The 27,620-nt window shown below is 36.0% G+C and overlaps 1 protein-coding gene across 3 annotated transcripts in view; it reads left to right on the top strand.

Annotated features, from left to right (window-relative positions):
- The window catches only part of LOC124362545 (cGMP-dependent protein kinase, isozyme 2 forms cD5/T2), a 381,547-nt gene that overhangs the window by 42,839 nt on the left and 311,088 nt on the right, over positions 1 to 27,620 (top strand). For all 3 annotated transcript variants that reach the window (XM_046817151.1, XM_046817154.1, XM_046817152.1), the window contains exon 2: positions 5,500 to 5,812. In XM_046817151.1, the coding sequence (XP_046673107.1) occupies positions 5,500 to 5,812 (313 nt within the window). The remainder of the gene's footprint in view (positions 1 to 5,499; positions 5,813 to 27,620) is intronic.

Below are 27,620 nucleotides of genomic sequence, written 5' to 3'. Positions count from 1 at the left end.
TTTGATGAAATATTGTTTATTTTCCTTAAATATTAACTTGTGAACCTAGTTTCACAAAGGGAATTAGCAGGTCTAATGGTTTTCATGCTAACTTTTCCAAAATAATATTCTTGCAACTTATCAGTTTTTAGAGCTTTGTCATAGAATTACGTATGTTGTATTTATATTATATGGTGAGCTGTCGAGATAAGTATATGCGTCTATTGCGAGAGTTTTTCAAAACAACACACAAGAACACTTTAGCCTTATTGGTTATTCTTGTTCTGGAGATACTGTAATCGGTGAGTCAATAAGTGGGTAATATTTGGCTTGCGTCGATAACCCTTTGGTAGTAAACATATAATAAACGCCGCTCTACAGTTAAGACAAACTGGGCGCTGGGATTTTAGGTTTAAAATGGAAAACAATCCTACCATACTACCATAAAGAATACTCACTAAACCCTTCTAGTTACAAAGTTTTAGGCATGATAAATATCGCTCTATCGCCAAGAATAGCTGCTTTAGCCGGACGCTGGTATTCCCGCGATGTGGGATGGTGCTCATACTCTCATACTCTCCACAGGAATACTCACTAAACCCTTCGAGTTACAAAGTTGTAGGCATGATAAACATCGCTCTATCGCCAAGAATAGCTGCTTTAGCTGGACGGTGGTATTCCCGATGTGGGATGGTGCTCATACTCTCCACAGGAATACTCACTAAACCCTTCGAGTCACAAAGTTTTAGGCATGATAAACATCGTTCTATAGACAAGACCAGTTACTTTAGCTGGACGGTGGTATTCCCGATGTGGGATGGTACTCATACTCTCCACAGGAATACTCACTAAACCCTTCGAGTCACAAAGTTTTAGGCATGATAAACATCGTTCTATAGACAAGACTAGTTACTTTAGCTGGACGGTGGTATTCCCGATGTGGGATGGTACTCATACTCTCCACAGGAATACTCACTAAACCCTTCGAGTCGCAAAGTTTTAGGCATGATAACATCGTCTCTATAGACAAGAATAGTTACTTTAGCTGGACGGTGGTATTCCCGATGTGGGATGGTACTCATAATCTCCACTTAAGGAATACTCACTAAACCCTTCGAGTCACAAAGTTTTAGGCATGATAAACATCGTTCTATAGACAAGAATAGCTGCTTTAGCCGGACGCTGGTATTCCAGATGTGGAATGGTACTCATACTCTCCACTTAAGGAATACTCACTAAACCCTTCGAGTCACAAAGTTTTAGGCATGATAAACATCGTTCTATAGACAAGACCAGTTACTTTAGCTGGACGTGGTATTCCCGATGTGGGATGGTACTCATACTCCCTACTAAAGGGAATACTCACTAAACCCCACCAGTTACAATGTTGCGATCTTCTTCAAGATGTTTTCTTCACCTAAGCCTGACAGACTGCTACTGGTTTACTTAGACTTAGGATTAAGTTACCTCCATTATTCTTTATACCACTATGCAACGCTATGTTTTATCATGCTTTCTTGTGTTATTTTTGTAATTATCCATAGTTACGAATGATATAGAATGCTATCCATTCATTTCTCGTCTCGATTTTCTGCATCGGCAGGTGTTGTGGCCTCTGTGAGTGAAAATCTATACAAGATGGTCAGAGAGGGAATTAATCCTAGTCCATCCTAGTCCTTGTTTAATCCTTGTCCACAGTTACACACTATATCGTGTGCTTGTAGTCATATTTTGGCAACCGTAGTCATCGACGAAACAGAGTGATATTCAGGGATTGCAATATTTTGACAGCTATTCACAAGCGTAAGACTGTAATTAAAATGGGGTTGTGAAATGTACATAAAATCTTCAACTTCTTCAGAGTTTAAATTAAACTTTCTTATAACAAATATCTTTATGTCCTCGAATAAATACCACCTAATAAGTGTTCCACTCATCCCTTTCACTTAATATAAACAGCTCATGAACGGTCCGTGATCCGTTAAAGTTGAGCATACATATTTTTGTATACAACTTTTTTCCTAGGGCGCGGCGACCTTGTTTAATCCAAGGTCCAAAATCACGGTTCAGTCTTGCTGGTTGTTGTTTGTTTACAACTCTGCTTCTTACTGAAGGCGAAATCACTTAAGACAAAGCTTCACGTTTTGTCCAATTACTCCAGTTGATGAACTATTTACAGACTCATACTTTAAATCATCGTTGCATCATCCAGTAATCAGAGTCCTGGATGATGGTGTCTGTTGTATCTAAATAGAAACACATCTATTGAATTTGGGAGGGGGAGTCTTATGAGAAATTTACAGATTAGAAGCAAAGGTATGCCCTACAATAACGTGTACCTTTACTTCATTACCTCAGTCTGTTAATGACCCTCAGTAGTTAGTTCAGTTGAGAAGTAATAACATTTTTAAATCGGTTGCAAAGTCTTTACAATATTCTCCTTTTTTAGAGTTGATAACGTCTTTACAGTGTTACGGGGAAATCTATAATTCCAAAACCAACAGGAAGGAATGACCTCTTCAGGAAAAGTGCCTGATGGGGAACGTGTTGATGTTATGAAACCGACTGCAGCCCCGATTGTACATGTTCTCGAAGTGTCTTAGTCTTGTCCTAATAATTTTTTAAACTATTGGATACAAAATATTTTGTAGTCATCGCAGGCCGACCCCATTGTTAGTTCAGGAAATCCCACTCATATTTCGATATTTTGGAAAACGTTTAAAAGTTTTAGCTATGAAGCAAGGGCTACCGAAACAGGGTTGTTCATGATAGGAATATATTTTTTGACGTTAAATATTTAGTACAGTACAGTTTGAGATAAATATTTCTAAGTTAAAACTGTTTTGCCACTTTCAGTGCTGGAACATATTAGATAACAGAGCGTGCCTGTTGCCCCGAATTGTATTTTGATTGAAGCAATGTCGGGTGTGAGAAGATGGATCATTCACCTCTATGTCGAGAGGGAAGGAGGCTTGTTCTTTATCAACACCTGATACGCCCCAGCGATGTTTTCACTCATTAACACTTGTATTTTATCTTGTCAGTTGGTATCTTTATATAATCAAACTTATTTTAGCAAACCAACTTGAAGTATGAGTTTCACCTTTGGTTGTTATAAATCAAAATGCAATTGAATCGTAATTTTACTTCCACTCGGTCTTGTTGTCCACGAGAACTTAATTGCGTCCGGTAATGAATCAAATCAATTACGCTGCAAAGTTAGAAAAATATTGTCGTAAACACAAAATTAAATTCTAATGCCAAAAGTTGGACTTTATAATACTATAACTAATATTTAAATATGTAGGTATTGATTCAAAATAATGCTGATGAAGCTAATCACTGATGATCAACTAAACTGTATCATGCTGACAGAGACGAATAGGCTTTCAAGGACTCTTTAATGAGCAATAATCCTTCGCCATAAATAACTGTTGCTGTTTTTAATGGTGATGGTATTAGACTGATTGTGTATGTTTTGATAAGTACCCAAGTATTTTGTTTCATAACGTGCAGATGTTTTTCCTAAAAGTTAATAGTCACCCATTGGAACCAAATGAATAGTTCTGGATTGCGTAAATCTTTTGTATATTCACTTCCAATATTCGTTTTTGGGAACAACACATTTCTTTATTTATATTTTATTCTCATGTATTTAAGCATTGATAGGTCATCTTTGACTAATTTAGTTTTATTTAGGGATTTGTATACGGTACTCATCTTTTTAACATGATCATGTTGATTACAAGAGCATTATTTAGTAAGTTCGTTGAAGTTGTATGCATACAAAACAAATCTAAAGTACCTTTTATCTATAAAAGAAATCTTGTTTATTTGTAAACATGTCTTGAGAAGACATGACTTATCAAGTAACAAAACCATCGTTCAGATATCAGCTGTTGGTAAGGAGAGCCTTCTCCCCACTCAACAGTTGAGGTGTAAAGTCAATTTTCTGACAAACAAGGTCACTTATATTGTCGTTAGAAAAAGAGTAATTTTCCGTAACGTTATACAGTTAGTCAAGAACGCGTGAAGTAAGAGTAATGTGTGTGTAAATAATGATACTGGAAAGAGACTATTGACCATGGCTGTCGTCATCGCCAGCGGAATCAGATAAGGACTGTGGATGACAGATGGCTGTGACTTTTACAACCTACGAGTTTGTAGATACACCACCAGGCCGGGGATTCTGCTATGGATCAAAGACACTGTGACGTACCTAACTTAAAGTTTTTATATTGAAGTTGAATAATTAGGATTATATGGTATATAAACTATAGAATATAATCTAGATATTTTGTGACACTAATAATATTTTATATTATCGTAGCAGGACGCTAACAATGTTTTTAGTGAACTTTCAACAAACAAACTATACTGTTTAGAAAATCTGTGAAGGTCATGTTGAAGCCCTAATCAAGATCGTAGTGGTTTAGTCCTTTTAGATTTAGAAACTAAAGATGCGGTAGAGGAAAAATTATATTTTCTGCTAACTAACGACACTCTAATTGGTAACATATTTTCGGCATAGAAATTTTAAGAGGTGCATCATACGTGAAATTATAGAGTATTAAAATATGCACGTTGCTTGTTGCTTTTGTTATAGGTGGAAGTAAAAGTTGAAAAGGGGTAGCGGGTGGTACTGTCCACTAAAGGTTTCCGGATCCGAGAACTGAAAATTCAGCTCATGAACAACGAGAGGAGGAGATCTTTGACAGTTCTGACTGTCTCATAAGTGACGTTTTGTTGCAGACATGGCGACGGTGAACGTGCAGGAGCTACAGACGCTGCTGTCAGCTAGGATATAAGGAGCTCATGAATAAATGAGACGAGGAGGTCTGTGATAGTTCTCAGTGTCTCACAAGTGACGTTTTGTTGCAGACATGGCGACGGTGAACGTGCAGGAGTTACAGACGCTGCTGTCAGCTAGATATAAGGAGCTCATGGAGACGAGGAGATCTTTGACAGTTCTGACTGTCTCATAAGTGACGTTTTGTTGCAGACATGGCGACGGTGAACGTGCAGGAGTTACAGACGCTGCTGTCAGCTAGGATTAAGGAGCTCATGAATAAATGAGACGAGGAGGTCTGTGATAGTTCTCAGTGTCTCATAAGTGACGTTTTGTTGCAGACATGGCGACGGTGAACGTGCAGGAGTTACAGACGCTGCTGTCCGCTAGGATATAAGGAGCTCATGAATAAATGAGACGAGGAGATCTGTGACAGTTCTCAGTGTCTCATAAGTGACGTTTTGTTGCAGACATGGCGACAGGTGAACGTGCAGGAGCTACAGACGCTGCTGTCCGCTAGGATGTAAGGAGCTCATGAATAAATGAGACGAGGAGATCCTGTGACAGTTCTGAGTGTCTCATAAGTAACGTTTTGTTTGCAGACATGGCGACAGTGAACGTGCAGGAGCTACAGACACTGCTGTCAGCTAGGATATAAGGAGCTCATGAATAAATGAGACGAGGAGATCTGTGACAGTTCTGAGTGTCTCACAAGTGACGTTTTGTTGCAGACATGGCGACGGTGAACGTGCAGGAGCTACAGACGCTGCTGTCCGCCAAAGAGGCCCGGATCCGGGAGCTGGAGACGCAGCTGAGACAGCGAGACGAGGAGATTTGCGACCTGCGCTCGCACCTCGACAAGTTCCAAAGTGTCTTCCCTTTCCATATCCACAACAACAACCACCTCACAAGTGTTGCCACTGACAACAGCATCGCAAGGCCCAAGAAACAGAGGGCGCAAGGGATCTCGGCCGAGCCCCAGAGCCTAGTGTCGATACAGGAGCTCAGCCAGCAAAAGTTCAACACCTTCCCTAAAAATGACAGGTAAGACATCTTTACAAATACAGATTGATTATTATCATACGGAACGTTTGTCTTAGGCAGTTGTAATATCTTTGTATGTTTGACGTACTTGACAAATTTTGTATTGATATAAAAATTTTGTAAAATTATCTTACTTTTGAGATTTATTTATGATGAAATTTCTATCTGGTTTGATTACATAACATAATTAAAAGAATTCTAGGGTACATAGGAAAAGGCAGAGTGTTTGCCTTTGTAGTTGTTGTGAAGCAGTAAATGCGGATACACGTGTGCTGCCGTGCCGTACTATATTGGCACATTATTGCAGCAATGATTGTGTAAACGTTAAACTGTGAGTGAGATGATTCTAAACATACAGTTAACGGCGCTGTTTGTTTATAAACACTCGCTCTATGGATTAAGCCCATTGCAGAGATCTGACGTCGTGTTACAGATCAGATCTTGATAACTCTTAATGTGTTCTTACGCAAACAACTTATTACATTTAGAAGTTTATTTTTAATAATCTCTTATCAGGACTATCACTTACATGTGAAAGAAATTAAATACTCCTACAACCGGTTCATCATTGGGCAGAAAGGAATAAAAATTGAATAAAATAACTAAATTTCTAATTGGAATAATAAATTATCCTGGATTAGTTTATAATAACCTGCATCTCGTAATCATAGATGTTTTAAATGAAACTTTCATAAAATGTTATTTACATAAAATACTAGTTTTACAACGAGAAAGTTGTCGTTTATGCTCGTTTCACCATTAAGTTGATTTGTAAAATATAATTTATGGCTGCTTTTTAGTTTTAACTTTGGTTTTCAGAAGGTTTTAAAACTATGAGGAATAACTAACTAAACTTTAAATACATTATTTTTAAAGACTTTTCAGTGTTGGATAAACATATACAGTTTTTATTACTTTGTTTTTTATAAACATACGTTACATAAAACATGCATACTTTAGTTTAGTTTAGTTAATGTTTAGTATAGTTAAAATTAAATCCAAACAATGAATGGTTCTTATTATTTAGTGAGGTGATCGAAAAAACTGAAAAGCTAACTACCAAATTCAAAGAACTTTCTACTATTTTGAAGTAAATTAGTTATACAGTGTGACTCTTGAAGTTTGCTATGGACTATTGTTAACACCTAAGAGATATTTCAGCCATACACGTACAGTAAAAGTTATTGAAACTATGATATGTTGCGTATTCATATTTGTATCCTTCAGCATTTTCGGTAAGTTTTACTGATATCTAATACATGTTTACAGTTGTTTCGAAATTAAGGCAGACATAAAATAATGTAGATATAATCACAGATTAGATTTCATTACATCTATCAAACATTAGTAATTACAACACCAATCGCGTGCAATATGTGATCGATATGTGTAGGAGGCGTAGAACTGTTGGGTATTGATTGTATTTTAATTGTTTCTTAAAAAAATAAGGAAAGGAAGAAAACGCATACCTTTGTAGAAAATAATATTTACTTTATATCAGAAAGATCACGTTGAAATTTTCCTATATAGTGTCCCTTTCATATTCCATGTAATCGCACGGAAGTATTAAAGTGGAAAAAATATATTTTGTATTTCACAAAATTGTATTCACATGTATTTAAAGAAGGAACCATGACCTATTAGGCAATCAGGTCCTAATGCTGAAATATGCTGTAGATGAAAACGCAAAATTTTTGCAGTAAATACCTGGGTGGTTGCTTCAGAGAGAAACATGTTTTTAATTTATAAAATTATTTAATTTCGTTAGGTCAAATCTTAAAAACTTTTCTTTTTCTTAAATTACATTGAACTAAAGACATTAAGTTCCTTTAATTATAAATGAATAAAAAACATGTAACATTTTTCAAGATTCTTGAAACACTTTAAGAAGATTTTAAATTTTTAAGTAGCCGTTTTTATTTAAGTTGTATTTAAAAATTGCCCAAATATCATACTTTAAATGCCTTTAATTTCATACGGAGTGAAAATGTTTCTTCATTTTCTTTCTTCAGGGAAATTATTTTAAAAGGCTGTGCGTTTTACATAAAAATATTTTTCAACCCAAGAACCGATTGCACCGGACATGAAAGTATTAGTTTTCCATCATTCTCGTTTTCCTAATAGAATGACGGATTCACTCTTTTAGCGTGAAACAAATTTTCCGTACATCAAAAGTATTTGCTTTGTTTTTAGATTCATAAGTTAAAATATGCGAGATGATCTATGATGCCTGTTAATTGCTGGATGAAATTATGTAGTTTTTATACGTGGTATACTTTTCAACTTTTATGTTGCCATATGATCCTCAGGGTATTTTATCCATCCAGGGACGTTAGGATGGATGTGGGTAAGACAGGAGAAGACAAATATCTGTACCACTTAACCTGAACTTATCTCTTAAATCTGATGAGGAAGTAGCTAGATTACAAATCATCGCCATCGGTCTACAACATAACCACTCGCTTCTAAACGTCTTGTTTTAAAGGTACAACTGCTAAAGCGTTGGTTGGGACAACAGGGCTTGGAAAAGGTGAATTGAGCTTTTGAGTAATGAAAGAAAAAAACAGTAGCGTCCCCATATTGTTTCCCCAGACGACCAGAGGTAGAATTTGAGCAGTCTGGTATAAATAACATTCGACAACCAGTTTTATTTTTAACAAACGCCGTCCTTGTTAGGAAGGGACGTATAAAATTCGCCAATGGATGATCCTCGTCGATGCTCATTACGCTTGTTTATAGTGATTGCCAAAATCTGAAGCCCAGCCACGAACCATTAATGTCATCCCTTAATGAACGGACATGCATATTTATGAGCTCGTACGTGGAGACGAGACCATTAGTTTTACAGCTTAATTGGTACGCATTCTGGACAAGTGCTGCTAATGTGCTCAGATAAGCGTCCAGACATGCAAATCCGCACTTTTCGGCAAAAACTGCGCTTAAGAGCCTCATCATGATCAAGCTCTACAATCGGACCATTGTGATCTGGCAGTGATTGGTAGTTATTGGCCATCGGCTTTATTAGTTCTTCGTGGATTGCTAACCTCATCTCCATCCTCATTAGAGATCCTCCCTATGGAGACCCTCATTTCCATTAACTGGGAGTTGCTGACGACCGCACGATCCAAAGCACCGGATCTTGGATCCGAGTTAGGATAATAGTTTCTTTTGGATATTTCCTCTTGTACTGTACTGATGATTACCACTTTATTCATTGGTAAGATCCTTGCATGGCCAATGGTTCACGAGGCCTCTCCTGAAAATATAAATAAAAATAACATTCAGCCACAGTCGCTGTAAGAAAATACGAACAACAAGATTAATAATTATAAATTTCGATCACATCATGTTGGAACAATCCAGCCAGTACCTTCTCTTGCTGCAGTTCTGTTTTCAAGTGACGAGTTGCTGACAGCGTGCCTCTGACTGAGAGGAAATGAAGCCAGCGTTGATAGACTGGAAGCAGACGTAGACAGACTGAGAAGAGGCGCCATGATTGTATCCATCCTACCGCGAGGCTGACCGCAGAAATTACCATAATTACATACAGATGTGCTACAAAGTTCGCCATTACTGGAATGAACCTCGCTACCCTTGTGGCGGACGGACAGCTCGACTCCCGCCGTATTGAACCTTTCCACGTCCAGAACTCGCCCAGTCACCCGAGGAAACGAGCTTTTAATCGTTGTAGAAAGGACCTACCTCAATCACAATCACAAAGTCTGCCAGACGTGACACAACATGTGCTAATTATGAGTGCGAAACGTCGCTCTACTTTAGGTCTTTCATGTCAACACTCCACTTGATATATGTCAGTTTTAATGCTTCATAAATCGGCTACTTTTGCATTGCGCGGTCTGGATGATTGCTGATGGCTTTAGGTAGTTTAAGCTTTGTTAAATATGGCAAAATGGAAATTTAGACAGCGACATAAAGTTCAATGGTAATATTAAATTATATACTTGATGTTTCCCTTATGTCCGGTCTGCTCATGAATTACTGAGTGTTATAGTTAACCTAACAACTCCCAGACGTGGCGCCAAAGGGTTATATGACTATATGAACGTTCAAGGTAACAGTACAAAGCATTGTAGTTTCATTGGACGTTTTGCGTTGGTAGGTTACAAATCGATATACGTGTAGCTTAAAAAGATGTTAATTCTATCAGAAAATGCTTGAAAATAATTTTGGGATGGTTCTTAAGAAATTGCTTTAGCCTAATTCCTTTGCGTGTGTTGTAATCCAAAGTTCTCACAGATATCGCTGTATCATCTTCACTTTTATGCTTCTTAATCCAATGGAAATATTAAAAAAAATTCATTTTAGGATTATTAATTTAGGTTTTGTGGTTTATAACAATTCCCAGCTTTTATAACATATTTCACACTGTCAAATCTGGCAGTATAGGATAGAGAGTACAGAGATTCCCCCACTATGTGGCTAGGACAGTTTCCTGGTTATTTCAGCCAACTAAACAATCGTTCAGTAGACAGATTTCACAAATGAAGAACAGTTTTGGCACAAACCGCTTCCCATAACTCCACAAATCCAGCAGAGAACAGTGAGTAGGAAGTCTAAACAAACTAAAGATAGCAGAAGGTCGGCAGTAAACTTACTCAGTGTCATCAAACAATAACTCTCGCTGGGGAATGTGTCGGACCTGACCCTAGGCGTTAAACAGTGAGTGGCTCGTGTGGTCGACGATGGCTCAATGCCAACACCCGTCCAGACTGTCCACTTCTTCAGATTACCCGATAACCAATTAGTATCTGCGAGTATTCTTGTTCCATAATCAACACCGGTTGCTGTTGTGAAACATACTCCGAGCAAACATGAGTTTATATCTTTATAGCGAGTCTGGAGCCGTGAATCCTCTTCACAGTGATTATAGTCGTATAAATCACTAAGTTAGGGATACTACTTTGGATATTCATCAATCCAAATATCTATTATTGTATTGGATATATAATCCATATCGCAGCCTGTGGATGGGAAGTGTGTTACATTGATAATGCTCTATGACTCCAATGAAATGAAATTACCTGTCACAGAGTAAAGCCTTGGAATGTTAAATCGCATCATATACATTTTCCAAATTAGATCAAATGATAAGTAATATAAAAATAACCTGTCTTAGTGGATTAAAGTTATACACAGTTTTGTAGTATTTATGCATATAAACCATATACAGTAGGCCTAGAGCGTTAATAATTCGAACGTCAAAAATCAGAACTCCCCCCCCCCCGCTTTGAACAGTATTTTGCACTGTGTTGTGAGAGGACAATGACCTTGGAGTGTTTGTTTTGAACCCTCCACTCCCCCTCTCACCTGTGGGTGAGTGCCTATTTTTGTGTCACTCACCAGTCAGTTCAGTTCCTTCACTTGTACAGTAGTGAAGTCGTAGTTGCGTGTTGCGGTTCGTAGTACGTATTATTATTCGCTAACGTTTATTAAATAATACATAAAGTGTTTATTTTTATTTATCCTACCATTTTTAATGTAACTATTAAAATTCGATAATCCGAAATTCACAGTCCCAATTAGTTTGAATTTTTTGGACGCTGTACTGTAATTGCCAATGTAGTAACTTTATTACTCCTAATAAAATATGAATTTAATAGTTGTGCAAAACAACATCACCCCTTCATTTTTATACTTCACCAACACCTTTAATATCTCTCTGTTGGTCTTAATTATTTTGTATTCGGTTGGCAATATTTATTTAATCTATGAGATTATCAGTTATGTTGTATTGACGTAAAAGTTTAAAGCTGCAGAAAAATAATCCGTTAATTACAATAAGCTTCTCGAAGAAACAGTTGCTTTCAGTATGCGAGTAAATTGTTATTGGCGAATACTCAGAGTCCTAAAGTGAAGTTTATTTCGAAATAAAAGAATATATAAGAAACTAAATTGGTTCCTAAGAGGACTCTCTTTTACAGCAGAAGATTAAGATCGGGATTTAGTGAATCTAACCTGAGTTTTCCCCCACGCACACTTAAGCCTTTATTTGTGATGTAGCAAAAAGGGAGGTGTCTCATTTTGAAAAATATTTTGATACGCTGAAAAGTAACCACACGCTTTTTATGTTTTCTTGTAAAGTTTATATTTTTTAATTTTAAAATAATTAAGTAAAAACATTTTTAAGATTACTTTTTCAACAACTTATAACAATATTTAAAAAAAAGAAAAGCGTTTGCATGCGTATTAGTGATTCTTTTTTAATTATATACATTTTTTATAATTATATGAGTAAAATTAAGGTCGTAAAAGTGCACGAGGTTTAACTTAGTTCTTAAGGCGCTACAATACAGATGGTCGGTCGCTAATACAGCCGGGTGAAGATATGATGAAGCGGTCGACTACCGTTGCCATGCTGCAGACCTAGCCGCAGTAGCTGCCATTGTGAATGAATCAAGGTCAGCAGCCAATATCTTAGTGTAGTCCGCAAGGTACGGTACATCAGGAGAATGGCCGAGCTTGATGCCCCGATGCATTATGCTGCGAGCCACGTCTCCTGGCCGGCAAAAAGTGACAAAGCCGGTGAGCAAGGCGCCTGCTGGTGCAGACATTGTCGCAGAGCTCAACCCAGGTCATACCAATTCTCTCTGCTTTAAGTGTAACGATAATAAAAACATTTTACACTTTAAGATATAATTATTACACTTTTTAATATGACTGTGGTGGATGATTATCAAGTACCTGTGCCTACATGTAAGAATAATAACAGCATCTCAGCTCTAAATAACCGAAATTTACAGTTTGAAAATATTAACAAACTTTTGGTATGAGGGATAATTAGTGAATATCTTTGTCTTAAATGTAGGGGTAAAACCGCATTTTACACCGCATTTTATGTATAAACTTTTAGTTTGATTGAGGTGGAAGAATACCAATTTCATCTGATCTAGGTGTAGGCATAAATAACTGGATTTTATACTTTGAGATGTAATTCTAAACTTTTATTATGATTTATGATTTAGGTGGATGATTATCAAGTACCTCTATCCAAAATTGTAAGCTTTTAGATATGATTAAACGTTAGTATGGTTGAGGTGGATAATCACTAAAACTCGTTTCTTCTATAAAAGTCTGGATTAAAAGTTGTAAAATCGTAAGGTGGGTCTCCTGCTGTTTGCCTAAGTGATAGAAGGAATAATCATGTAGATCTGTAGTCTGGCGAATAACTTAAATTTTTATTTATAATTACTTACTTTTTGGTGATTATCAATTTTCTCCCTCCACTCACCTATGAAAACTGAAACCTCCCATTAAGCGAACCCATTTACTACTGGTATCCAGGACATCGTAATATGATAGTACCATTTAACACGGTAGACATGCTATAGTTAAACAGAGAATGACATCTCAGTAGTCTCTGCGTATTTACTCATGCGGGGTTGTCTATCTGGTCATTGTGCAACACATGTTGATAGAACGTATCAAAAACGTATTAATTACGTAATTATCAAACAACTGTTAGCTTATTTCGCAGTAGCTTATTATGAACTTGATTGTTAAACATATATATTAATTTAACTGTTTTATTAAAAGGACTATAATTATACACCTTACATCTTTATTATCAAGCCGAAAGGAAAACTGTTGAAGATAATGAGAAGAGTTTTGCACTTCACGTATATAAAATGAGAGAACAGAGTTTCGTGGAATAATACCTTTAAAAAAAAAAAAAAAAAAAAAAAAAAAAAAACATTTGATTTATTAAAACTTTATTTGATTACAAGCCATACATTATTAAAAATGTGTTTATTAATTAGTAAACATTATTAAAAACCACATTTGTATCTTTAGCTGTTTTTATTTGGACACCATAAAAAACGTTTTCTAAATTTTATACTTTATATGTCTATAATTTCTTGTGTAGCGATACAAACTGTTTTCTATACAGAACTGAGAATAAATACAAATGAAAGTAAATTATTAAACTAAATCGCCAAATAAATGTATTATCTAGTTTTAACCAATATACCTAACCATAATTCATTCATAATGTTTTATTATTATTAAAATTTGTAATAAAGATACAAGTAAACTACCCGAAACTTTAATGCATATCACTCATCAGAAGCATACAGTATATTATATCAAATGAACTCTCTTGTGTATAATACAAGTAACAGTTCATGTCAGTGTAGTTAGTTACGTGTATTGTATATTCACTCGTTGGCTTGAAATCTGTTCTTTTTACAACAAATGTCAAGATGAAATTAATTAATAATACTGCTGAAACAGTGAAACACTTAGTTAACTGGATGAAGCAAGGTACTTGTACAGTTTTTGTAATGAAATTTCTATCCAAAAAATAAATTGAATTCAATGATAGTGCCCCTTTTGGATTAAACTAACAATTAGTTCACAACGGAATGGCTTCGTTCTTTTTGCGGCGGATAATATTTTTTTCCTACGTCCTGATAATGGACTGATTTCCGAAACATGTAACTTTTGACAACACCTCACGGTTCTTTTTGGATTTGACGAAGGTAAACATACCTCATTAATTGTCAAACAAAATGATCAGATTATGAAGACATTTTATGTTATTGTACATACATCAAATTCTAAGTCCATAATAATACACATAGATACTTAATGAGATACACCACTATAAGAACCATCTGCTTCGGTGGGAACTTTCAGAACGTAGTCTGTACAAAGAAAAAGCTAGTTGGAGTTGTTATATAGACGAAGGGAACAAAGAGTAAAACAGGCCGTCAGATACCAGATCACATCGGCTGCGATCGCGTGACGCGGTGACCACTTTCTGTGTTATCGACAGTTGTCTGACTCCAGTATTAGATATTCCGAGAAACGATCTGTTTCAGCTACTTCAGCTTGTGTCGGATCAGTACTAGACGCGATTTAACTGTGCTCTACTTTTATTTGACGCTATTTTATAAGTTTCAAAATTAAGATTTGTTTTTAAGATTTGTTTCGATTTATAAATGCTGTATTTTTGTAGAGTGGCAGCAATCGCTGCCTTAAATAATGTCTAATTCATTTTCAGTATATGGTTATCTCTTGGATAATTTTAATCCATAAATTCCTGTCCGTATTATTCACTTTTATTACGCAGTATACTTTCACAGTTACCGTTGCCGTCTACTCTCGGATCAAAAAGTTTAGATCCTACGTTAATCATAAACTAACTAGTAGAGTTACAATAACCGGGGTGACTTTAATGTTTCGCTTGTTTATGTCTACCTTTGGGTACATAAATCGAATTATCTACATAGCAATAACATTCAGTTTTTATGTCGGCAAAACGGAAAAAAAATGTTACCGGTTTTTGGCGCTTTTCAACAAACAAAAACTTTGAAAATTAAATGTAAAATATAATTCTTGACAGGGCGGTTTATAAATGGGTGGTTGTTAAAGTCATTATATTGGGTGTGTAGTTTTGCAAACCGCTATTTAACATGTTAATTGTAACACAGATTTAATTTAGCTGGTTTTGTTAATTTTACTCCTGTGTAAGTCTGCTAGTTTGCACGCGAAACTCCGCCTTACCACGAGTATTTATGCTGTAGTATTACTGTGGACAAGCACCGCATGAATCTTCTTTATTTGGTAATGAGGATTTCAGATTTTGCATAATTATTTCCATAGTAATGATTTAAATTGCTTTTGGTGTTTGCATTCGTATTTGTAAAGTTGTAGCAACAATAATTCATCTTTGCATTGTCTTTATTTCAACCGGTTTATAGTCCATGTCAAAGTCTCTGCAATGAATGTTCATACGAGATATATGTTATGGTGCATGCCAACATATAATAAATATATTTCCCCCTGTTTAAACTTAATGTTACCAGTGTAAATGGGACTTGTGAAGTGTCGAAGGGTCAAAAATATATACCGCTACAGTGCTGATTACAAAACAGTTCAAGTGGAATGAAAATATTTGTTTTACGACCAGATCTATTATCTATTTATCCAAACACTAATAAACTATAATGGGATTCTGTCTTAAAGAATTATTATTGACAAGCGATAAATTTAAAGAATAACGACAGTTCCAAAAACGATGGAAAATGTTCGAAATCTTTTCTAGGATACATTTATTTTAATTTTAAATTAAATCAACACCATATAGATCTCCGTGTTTGTTTAAAATAAAACAACTCTTACGCTTACAATTTTCTTTGTAACCGAGAAAGATGTTTAGGTTAAAGTCATCAGCTCTTAATGCATTCATGTTCTCATCAACATTAGTAGATCTCATCAATATTAGTAGATCTCATCAACATTAGTAGATCTCATCAATATTAGACGAGATAGTTTAATAGTTCATGTCTAGAGTATGCCATTGGTTACTGTTTTATTGTGATTACGAAGAGTAGACGAAGTGTGCTGTACTTTGAGGTTTATCGTATGAATTAAGAATAGAAATGTATACCGTATCGTGATACTTACAAATTTTACATAATAATGGGAGTTTATTACTAAATAGTTGATCAGAGATAACTTATATTGAATGGAGAAGGTTGAGAGTAGGGTGCATTTGTTTGGCGTCATTGTTAGTTATGTCCTTAACACGATCTTACGAAAGTGCGTCGTTTATTCTGTACATAACTCCTACTTCTCAACGTGCTTATTTAATCCCATCGTTACATTTAATCGGGGTTTTCACCTCGTGTTGTTCGTCCTTCGACAACGAGGCGATCCCGGGAGAAGGTGGAGGTCAACAGCGATCACCCAACGGACCGGTGTGAAAATAATCGACTGTCAATGATTGTAATCGATTACACAACAACTCGATTATTCGGCATGTCGACCACACACGGTAACTGCGCCACACATCATATCGCTATTTAGCATAATTGGAGTCGGGACGGGGACGCGAATGTGCAACACTCGGACATCGGAGGTCACGCCTGCCCGGACCACCTGCCACTCTGACACATCTCACATGTTAATCTCCGGAGCAAGGAGTAGGTATAGTTCTACAACTTGCTCGGGTGTCCAGCAGACAGAAGATAAATAGCTGTAGTAATATAGTTTCTAGTCTACAGCCAACAAGAAAGCTCAAAAAATTGTTGTGTAACTTCCTCGAACGTGGTCCCCTTGGATTAGTCCAACATCTGTTCAGGTTGCGTTTTACTCTGTTAACTGCTTGTTGGCTGATCGTTAGCTAAGACTTTCGCTCGAGGAGCTGAAAATATTTATTTTTCTCTTTCTGTTTAGATATCTGAAAAAGAAGTGACCTTTAAAATTGAAATCTTGCATCGAGCTTCATTTCTATACATAAGAAACATCGGGTTCGATTATAGTGCATGTCACTCCGTGGCATTTGTCCAAGCTTTAGCGACCATTTTGGTTACATTGGTTTTATGAGTCACCATGTGGTAACAAGAATGATGAATGAATAAATTTGTAAACAAACTGCATATGACATTTTGCATGTAATGTTGTAACACATGTAGCCTAATGAAACATCGTATAAATTTAAAATTTTACATGCAACCTCATCAAAGCTTGTTACGAAACACGTAGTGTGGCGTACTCTTGTAAGTTGTTTATATCTGTAAGTAACATTTTCGACAGTATTGGTTCTTAATATTTTATTTTTTGAATAATTGACGGTAATATAGTGTAATGTTTTTTCGATTATGTGTTGTTGATATTTGTACATGAAGAAGCAAAATCAAAATAATAGTTTTGGTTATTCTACATTACCAGTACGTTACAGGGTGATTAACTTAGGGTGGCCACCATTATGATCTTAGAAAGTATAAGTTGTAACGCAAACTTTAATTTGGAAATCTTATCTTATTTTTATGTGTATTACACTTACGTAGTTTAATATTTGTTTAATATTTGATCGCCAGTCGCCCACGAGAGCGATTGCAGTTTTGAGCAGCTACCACATGTGTAAAAGTCGCCAACCAATTTTGGCGAATGTTTGCATGGAAATTCAAAAATGCACATTAAAGTGTTAACGTTGATGTCTGCAATAGAAACAAAATGGTGGCTGCCGCCTGCAATGCGTAGTACGACAGAAAAGTCTAGGAGTAGAATTACATTTTTTTATCTGTTAGAGATTTGTATGGTTATTAATCTATTCTCTATTATTCCATGATAAAAATAAATGGCATAAGGCATTACTGTTATGTAGTAGAATTGAAATATTAATTAAATTTATTTGTAACAAAATTTTAAACTATACATTGACGTCAACATAGAGTACTTGCTCTGACGGGACCGACACCGGATCTGACTTGCCGGACGAGCATGCTACCACTACACCACAATGTCTTCAGATTTAGTAATTTTGTATTCACCTCTTTCATTCAGAACTACGAACACAAAATGCATGTCACAAGTTTCTAACACTATTTCTTCATGATACTACATTATAAAACAAGCACTATGATTATTCATATTACGTTATTTATTTAAGAAGCACAATAAAACATTACCAAAGGATGCCTAGTTATTGCCATGAGAATGCATGTTTTATGATGATGAAAGCTTTTGTGTTTTATAAAACAAAGGAAGTAGAACTAACAGCTGATCCCCACCAGTGGAGGGAGATATTACTTTGCATAACTAGCAACTGTATGCTTGTGCACAATTAGAAACACGCTTAACATGCTTTTTCCGGTTACTGCAAACCGTAGTTTTAACTGGGAAATCTAACTTTAGTTGGTTAATCCGATCGAGGGGTTTGTGTGTTTATTGAAGACTTATATTTTAGCGTGTAACGACGACATTTCGATCAACTATTATGAGATATATAACATCAATTCAACCTAATTACAGTTACATATTAATTTAATCCACTGAACTTAATGCACGTACCGAGTATTATTGTTTGGAGTATCACTTTTGCGTGTACTAAATGATTAATTTATCAATTATAACTAATATTTTTGTTGTTTAACATTAATTTTTTGGTGGATTTATTTTATTATTACAATCAGACTTTTACATCCTTTCATAAAGGAATTAATAACATTGTACGCTGGATTGTTCTTGTATATTTTAAAATTTAAAAGTAAAAATGTCTGTAATTAACAATGAAACCGGCAATTAAAAAAATATGACTGGCATGAAAAAGGTATATTATCTTTTCAATCCTAATCATTCAACTTATCCGACAGTGCTTGCGAGATTTCGACATGAATGAACTCGATAAATTACCTTTTATTCATCGTAAATTAAACAGGTTCTACAAGAAGTAGACCACATAAATTATCCTCGTTAGCGACTTTTTACCTCTCATTTGTCCCGGGAACACAGTTTAGCACTCGCGGTGGTGATATTTTCGGCCGATTATGAGGTCGTCCGGGATCTGGGTTATTATGGTTGTCTTTTCGGGCGTTGCCTGTGCCTAGAACATATCGTGAATCACCTGACTATGACAGCATCACTGTTCAGGTAGTCGGTGACGTTTTGGAGTCCCTAGATTTACTGTCAATTTACAAATTATGTGTAAAAATAAGGGATTAAAAAATGCTTGTGAGCGAGGACGTAAACTGAAAACGTTCAGACGTTTATTTGTGGTTTAAAGGCAAAGCATAGTTTAATAAGAATAATACAATTAAAAATTTAAAGCTGATTTTTTAAATTGTTGGAATTGTTAACACTTTTTGTGATGAAAGTGTGTAGTGGACGTACAGTGGATATTTGTATGTCAAAAAATGAAATATTAGAAATTTAATGATAAAAATAAAATTGCAATCTAAAGTTATTCTATACTGTATATTTAATTACAAATTCGCCCGTATCTTAAACATTAAATTTTAAAGCCTATGTATGTTAATTTATATAATTAGTCTCCAGAAAAAGCTACTTATTTCAAAAAAATGATATTTCGAAGTGCTAATTTTCAGCAAAGACGAGTCAAACAGTTTTGTATTTATAATATGATGCCTGAGGCGTTCCTTGTATTTTTGAATAGTGATTTTCATGTTCCAGACGACCTGACGTAATTCAAGTATGATAGTTTGTGTGATCAATGATTTAAGTAGGCCATTTTGTTAAAACCAGACTATAGAGGCGTAACTTGACTTACAGGCCCACACGAACACGCGTAATAGTCAAGGAGCTGAGAGCTAATTTACATTCTACAAGCACACAACCTGATTTCTTTCTTGAATCCGATAATCGTATTTCCGCTAAAGAAGAAAATTAACGTCAATTGTGCTAGTTTTGTTGGAGGTCGAAATAACAGGGCCAGATACGTAAATAAGTGTTAAATGGGCATCAGCTAACGATAGACGGACTAACAGTGGCAAAATTCTCTTTTTGTAGTTATCTGACAATGATATAACTGTTATTTAGGTTAACTAAAGGTAGGTTTTAAAATTATCAAACTAAAAAAATATTATCTGACTAAAATAAAAAGTATTGTATATTTTTTAACCCATTTTATCCCTTTTAGTCTAGACTTCCACCTAATAAACTGTGGCTGACCATCTATTTCTTTTTTTAAGGGAAATTCCAATATCGAATTCAAGAAATAACCAGATTGTGTATTTATACAACGCAAATTGGGTTTTGGATCTTTACGTATGTTGTAATGGCAACAAGTTTTAAAATACAATGACATCTATGGTTTAAATGAAGATTAAATAGATTTTCTGAACTTCTAGAAAATGTCGTCACAGATCCTTTCGATAAGGCATCGTTTTATAGCTCTGCTGTCGTATAAAAACACGATAGTGGCATTTAAATTTTAATATTTCACCATTTTCTGAACCTTTAACATTTGTCAACATACCGACCAGTGTAAATAACATGTACCTTCCTAAAGAGAACCAATGTTCGGTAGGAATAACATTTAATAAGGAATAGAAGAATGTTTTGTTGCAAATCTTGTACAATAAACTCATTAGAGAAGATGTAAGAAATATAAACAATTCGTGCCAGCACAATCACATCGAGCCTTAGTGGTTGTGTATTGCACAAATCAGCAAACTCTGCAAAATCGTATCGTAGCACAAGACTTCAGGCGCGCTAATTTACTTGTACATTCTAATTTGCACAAACACAATCGTGCAAACTATCGCAACGTGTAGATGGAAGATTGGTAGAAACTATTGGATTGGAATGGGGTTGACGATTGATGTAAATATTCGTCAATCGTGTGATCAAATTGAATGCTCATGGATGATCAACAGATTGGAGCGTGTAAGATGGCTATTTAACTCTTGTTGCTCAATTCTAACTTAAAACAGTGCCCACTCATTGAAGTATATGCTGCAGTTTCCGGGTAAAACCCTTGGCGAAGTCTCATCAATTTATAGAATTGTAGCGGAGTTCGCCTTATTGGTAGAAAATAGCAAAAGTCAAGACCTATTTTGATTGCAATAAAGTTCTGTATAGCAGTCTTCATTCGTCCTTAAGTAAATTTTCGAATCATTCGATTCAGCTCTTAAATACTATTTAAGAGCCTCACATGGGAAACCTTGTTTCGTTTCAGAAGCCAATACATACACTACCTAGTTCTCGGTTTTCTTATGTTCCGGTTAACTATTCTCGCTCACGTAATAGCACACACAGAACTTTTGAGAAGGTTTAAGTTAAGATATTGTAGCGTGTGGAAGGGCCCAATTTAATTTGTACAATACTGTTCAGCCATATTGAAGCATGTAAATGAAGGCTCTAAGAATTCGAGGGTATAGCAAGATAGACGCGAGGTGGTAGGAAAGGATAAAATACAGAGTTACCGAACAAAAATAGTGAAGTGAAGGGTGCGTAATGTGCCTATGTAAGCTCCTATTGAAAAGTATTTAATTATATGAATAACATTCGTATCAGTATGATTGTCAGTGATGCGTTAACAACGTCCGCGCCGCCGTGATTGTTTGTACGGTATTTTCGCCAGATGCGGCGGCGGCGGCGCGGCGGATTACGAAACCCGCCCTTCGACTATCAGTTGACCTGCGGCTAGTGACTAACCGATAGGCAAGGCCACTTATCTAATATTTGGGTCACGAGGGACGCTAGCTTTACAACGCATTGTAGGTAGTTTTGGTACCACTAGTTAGATCAGTTTTGACTTTCATCAATTTCACACTAATAACTTGTATGTCACACAGAAATGATTACCAATTTCAAGAATGGTAATTCGATTGTTGTATCGATATTGTTTAATGTATAAAGTACGTTATATTTTAGTACCATTTGATCATAAAACATAAATTATGAAACGAAATTAAGTAGAAATTCCAATAACAAACAACTTTTACAAATTTGGGGGGCTTTCAAATTATATTAATAAATTTGTTCATTATTCTCAGGAGGTTGAATTATTTCGATGAGTCGCAGTTTAATATGCTATTGTAAGAAGGACATTACAACTTTATAAATTAATATAAAAGAGGAGGAATATTAAAAATACAAAATAACAATAGCCATCTCTGGTAAGGTCAATTTGTTTCAAGTAATAATCAAGGATACCATGACCATTTGTTTATTGGGATTTTTTATTAAGTATATAATGGCTAATTATAAATATATATGGATAAATGGAGTATATAAATTTGAATTTATAGCAATATCGAATAACATCGTATCTATTTTGGGAAGGTTCGATTCAATGCAAATGTTGGGTTCAGCTCCATTTCACCTTCCGCTTAGTGAAGCGTCAGATTTCAGACACTGTCCACAGACTTGACTCATGGAATCTGGAGTCCACTGAAGGGAACAAGCTCTAAACAAACTCTATGCATCGTTACGATACTAGTTACCTAGACTATAACATCAAGTGTAAACTAGCTGAAGAGGTGTTCTCATTAGGTCTCATTAGGTGCACAATTAATTGGACGTTCTTTATATAGACGTCAACTCTAGATTCCAAGAGTCAAGTCTGTGACGGCGTCAAATTTCATACGGTGCACAGTGGAGGGTGAAATGGAGCTTAACTCGACATTCACAATGAATAATAAATATACTATAACGTCAATACGTATAACAGTAGTGTAAAGACATATAGCATAACATCGATACAATCAAACTGCCGCTTATGAAACTATCTAATAACATATCTCGTCGAATAAAGGTCTTTAGTGGGGTCCGTTATAATTATGTAGTCATATTAAAATAAATAAAAGTAGTCGACCGTATATTGATTGACAACCTGTAACTATTGGAGACTTGCTCATGTCTAGTATAATCTTTTTTTTCTAGAAAACACTATTGGAATGGATTTCTCTCATGTCGACTTTACCCGTAATACTAGATTTAAAACACGCTGTAAATTTATCATGCAGGACGCGACATATCCCTCTTAAATCTGAGTTGTTCCAGTTCGCCCCAATATCCGACAACTCTTGGTAGTAAGGTCCTAGTGACGTGAATCTTGCTACATAGATTCCACTTGGTCGAAGGAAGTCCTTTATTGATTTTGGGGTCAAAATGTCAAAGGGCACCAAAGTTACAGTCAGATTTGTCAGAGGTAGGTTAGTCGGGACATGCAGCAACAACTGTCAGTTAGCCTCTTAACTTGAGTTCTTATCATGGGAACAACATGAAACTGTTCACGATTAGTAGGCTTTAAAAGGGATATTTTAAGCTATAGATCATTTTCATAAATCAGATAAAAGTTACAATTCGTTCAGTAAATACCTTCTTTACATTCTGTCGGGCTCTTCAATTTTGTATCGGTTAAGTGGCTGAGCATAAGCGAAGCCTATCAATTGAGGAGCTGGATCCATTTCATTTCTGTCTGCCTGTCAGCACAATATCTCTAAAACGAAATGCTATAAAACCCAAATTAAGTAACACAATTGTGAATTTACTATGTAACAAGATATATCATATGTAGACTTTAAATTTTGTATGCAGCTTCATTTTTACATAGACAAGAATAACTTCTGTGATGGTGTATATCTAACCAAAACATTTAGCTGAGCGTTATTGAAGCCTATCATTCAGTAGGATGATACAATTCCAGTTTTATAAGCCGGGAGGATGTTAAAATTTATATTTTGTATGATTGTTTGTCTGTTTTGGGGAAATCGCGAGAGTGAAATGAGTTGTAAACTTTAAATTTCGCATGCAACCCAACCGTAGCACGTTTCGCGAACGTTTTGTTGCGTGATCCTACCTTGTCTACTACAACAGCGGTAATTATGGCTTAATTAATGACAAAAACGTCTAGGTCAAGAGGTTATTTTTGGGCCATGACTAAATCCATCCTCTTATACACGTCTGGCAAATCATATCTGTCCTATTAGCGACTAGTATCTCGTTTATAATCCTGATCGATTATGAGCCTTACAAAAATCGTGTAAAAATATTTGCAATGTCAGTTAACAAGGAGCCGCGGCCGCGGTGCCGACGTCGCTGACGTGGTGTCGAGTGTATCACTGAATGGCTAAGTGGGAAGCTGTGTCGGGACCGGTTTGTTCACGCCGTGCTCCTCAGACACTGAACCTTATTGATACCCGGCTCGTGTTGTTTACAGTGTGGATCCCTCACGGGCTTCACATATCACAAACAATTACACTTACATCGATATATGTGTTATCGTTTGTATCTCGCCCACATTTCCTTGTGTCGGTGGACATTATGGAAAACATATTCATCTTGGAAAGTCACAGGAAATTAAGCTATTGACGAAATTCAGATGTTTCAGAACATAAAATTAGATAATTAATAGAAGTATTAATATATATTTGCGCCTATTGATGTAATACATAATTCCATAAATTCAATTAACTAAAGTCCCAAACAATTACAAGGGAGTTAGCAAAGATAATGCATAACGACCTTAATGTATGACCCGTTCTTTTTCGCAAAATGTTGTAAGCAAGTATTAAAAACTAAGAGGAGTTATTACAGTATGATTGATTACTCCCTACTATGTTGATTGGCTGAGCGTAAGCAACTCCATTTCTCTTGTCTACCGCTCGATATCTCGAGAACGAACTGACCTACAGAATTGAAATTTTGCATAACACTTCATTTGTGTATGGGTAACACTGATTTTAAGAAATGGACAAGGCACTCCATGAGATCTGCCTGTCCATTAGCGAATGATTTTATGTTGGTCTTACGAGAAATCATAATGGCAACGAGGAAATTAAAAACTGAGTACCATCATATGCATTTTGTACATAGTATAATTTTGTAGCACAATATGTGGAGTAACCATCCTTAAAGTATCTAGGGAAAGGTTTCCTCTGTAGACTTTTAATTATGCATGAAACTTCATTTCTACATAGTCCATCATTATAGATTTTATGATGTAAATGTCCATCCATGGGATTTGGCTGATTGTAATTAAAGCCAATTTTCAGGAGTTTGGCACAATTTCTCTTTTGTTTGTCGAGGAATTTAAAGATTTGTTTTTTGTATGATTGTATGAGTATTCACAGGATATATCAAGAAGGAAATGAGCTATAGACTTCAAATTTTGCATCCAATTTCAGCAAAGCCTGTTATGCATGTGGTGTGGCGTACTGCTGTCTCGTTTTACAGAAGGCCAATTTTGTATAAATAATTCTTAATCATTATATTGACATGAAATGGACGGCTTAGTTATTTTCTTGTTAAGAACACAAAGGTGTCTATGTCCATGAAGTCGATGGTTCGACACAATGTCATGTCAGTAGTAATGTGACGTCATTTACGTCTCTGAGTCAAACGTAGGTTAACAACCCAATAGATTCCTTGCTTAAATCTTTCTTGGCCCTCGTTTCCATGCCTTAAATAAGTCACTTCATAGCTATGCCTTTGCATTAACAAGTAACACACGCAAAACTTACTGGCATTTTATCAGTATATCTGTCTGATAAACGTAGGTCAAGATTCTAAAAGAATCGTTGTCAGAATCTATCTCCTACGAGGTTTTGTCACTGTCTGAATGACGTCGTGTTATCACCGTGGCCTTGCTCTAATCAGCTTAAATATACACAAGCTACTTTGATACTATTTACATTCCTAAACGCCAAAGGGAGGTCAACAACGGGTAAGTCGTACTTACATAATAAGCCGCGTATAGTATTTCACGATTATGCGACGGTCAATGTAAGATTATTTATTTACCTGTGAAAAAACACTAGTGAACATCCAGCTACACCATTTATGTATACCACGAAACTGAAATATTAATTGTATACCTGTTAAGTTTTTGTTTCCCCCTCTCCACCCTTTATTGCACAGTTTGGGATCGATAACGTAACGTTATGAACAATAACGTCATAGCAGCGACCGCCTAATAATGTAACGTTATAGACAATAAAGGTTATGGCTGACACCGCTTGATAATTGTATGACAGGCAATACCGTTATAGCTGAGATGCTCAATAATGTAACGTTAGAGACAATATCGTTATGGCTGAGACCGCTTGATAATTCAGTGTGTCAGGCAATACCGTTATAGCTGAGATGCTCAATAATGTAACGTTACAGACAATATCGTTTTGGCTGAGACCGCAGTGTGCTGTGACGCTCATAATGTGACCAGACAATATCGTTATGGCTGAGATAGATAATTCAGTGTGACAGGCAATACCGTTATAGCTGAGACGCTCAATAATGTAACGTTACAGACAATATCGTTATGGCTGAGACCGCTAGATAATTCAGTGTGACAGGAATATCGGTTATCGTTATAGCTGTGACGCTCGATAATGTAACGTTACAGATAATATCGTTATGGCTGAGACCGCTTGATAATTCAGTGTGACAGGCAAATACCGTTGAAGCTGAGACGCTCAATAATGTGACGTTACAGACAATATCGTTATGGCTGAGACCGCTAGATAATTCAGTGTGACAGGCAATACCGTTATAGCTGAGACGCTCAATAATGTAACGTTACAGACAATATCGTTATGGCTGAGACCGCTTGATAATAATTCAGTGTGACAGGCAATATCGTTATAGCTGAGACGCTCAATAATGTAACGTTACAGACAATATCGTTATGGCTGAAATCGCTTGATAGTGTTAATTCAGAGGTGGGTGCAGAAATTTTATCCCTATATATTTTTTCCTTGCAAGAGTGTACGGGGAGGGAATAGGAATTTACAATGTCTGTATTGATATTAAACAAGTTGTTTTATATAGCCTAATAATGTTCAGTTTCAGCTGTGGTAGCCGTTGAGATTATTGTTGGCTTGGAGTACACTATATGTCACTGTTAAACAGTATTTTAAAATGGGGTTGGGTTAGAAACAGTGGGCAATGAAGCTTTACGTTAGAATTGGTTATGTTTTACTTGGGAAGAATTCATGAATCTGCCTCAATAGCACTTAGGCCGAAATTACGGTCACTTTGTCCATGTATGGATAACTACTCTCCCACCAGGTACCGCTGGTCATGCGTCGGAGGTACTCTCGTGTACTCAAGGATGTGCCATGAGGACTGCGCTTTAGGGCAATTGTTACATTATTGTCCAAGAGGTTCGACATTGGTGAGGAACATGGTCTGTAAGAGATCCTTAATGCCAGGTTATTTTGATAATTCACAACATTTATCTCATTCAATTCAATCAACACATGTATTCCACTTTTCAAGGTCAGTGACACCATATCAGTACCTTTAAATGTCAGGTTTCTATTATGACCTTGCTCTTAGTACTATGTCTATTGAATATGTGATTATAGCCTTGCTGTTATGCATTACTATGGATATTATATGTAATGCATCTACATTTGTAGGACACATCAAGATACAAAAAATTCAGGAGTACCTTTTTCTCTACATTAATAGTTCCTTATCACATTGACCTTGTTCTTATCAGTTACCAAACGTGCGTTGTTGGGCGGGAACGGTTACTTCACTAAGTGCATGTAATGACATACTCGTGTGACTAATACTTTCTTAGATCGGG

Source organism: Homalodisca vitripennis, chromosome 5 (assembly GCF_021130785.1).
Source record: "Homalodisca vitripennis isolate AUS2020 chromosome 5, UT_GWSS_2.1, whole genome shotgun sequence".
Classification (NCBI taxonomy): Eukaryota; Metazoa; Arthropoda; class Insecta; order Hemiptera; family Cicadellidae; genus Homalodisca; species Homalodisca vitripennis.
The sequence above is the reverse complement of the archived record's forward strand: the minus strand, read 5'-3'. Positions and strand labels throughout refer to the sequence as shown.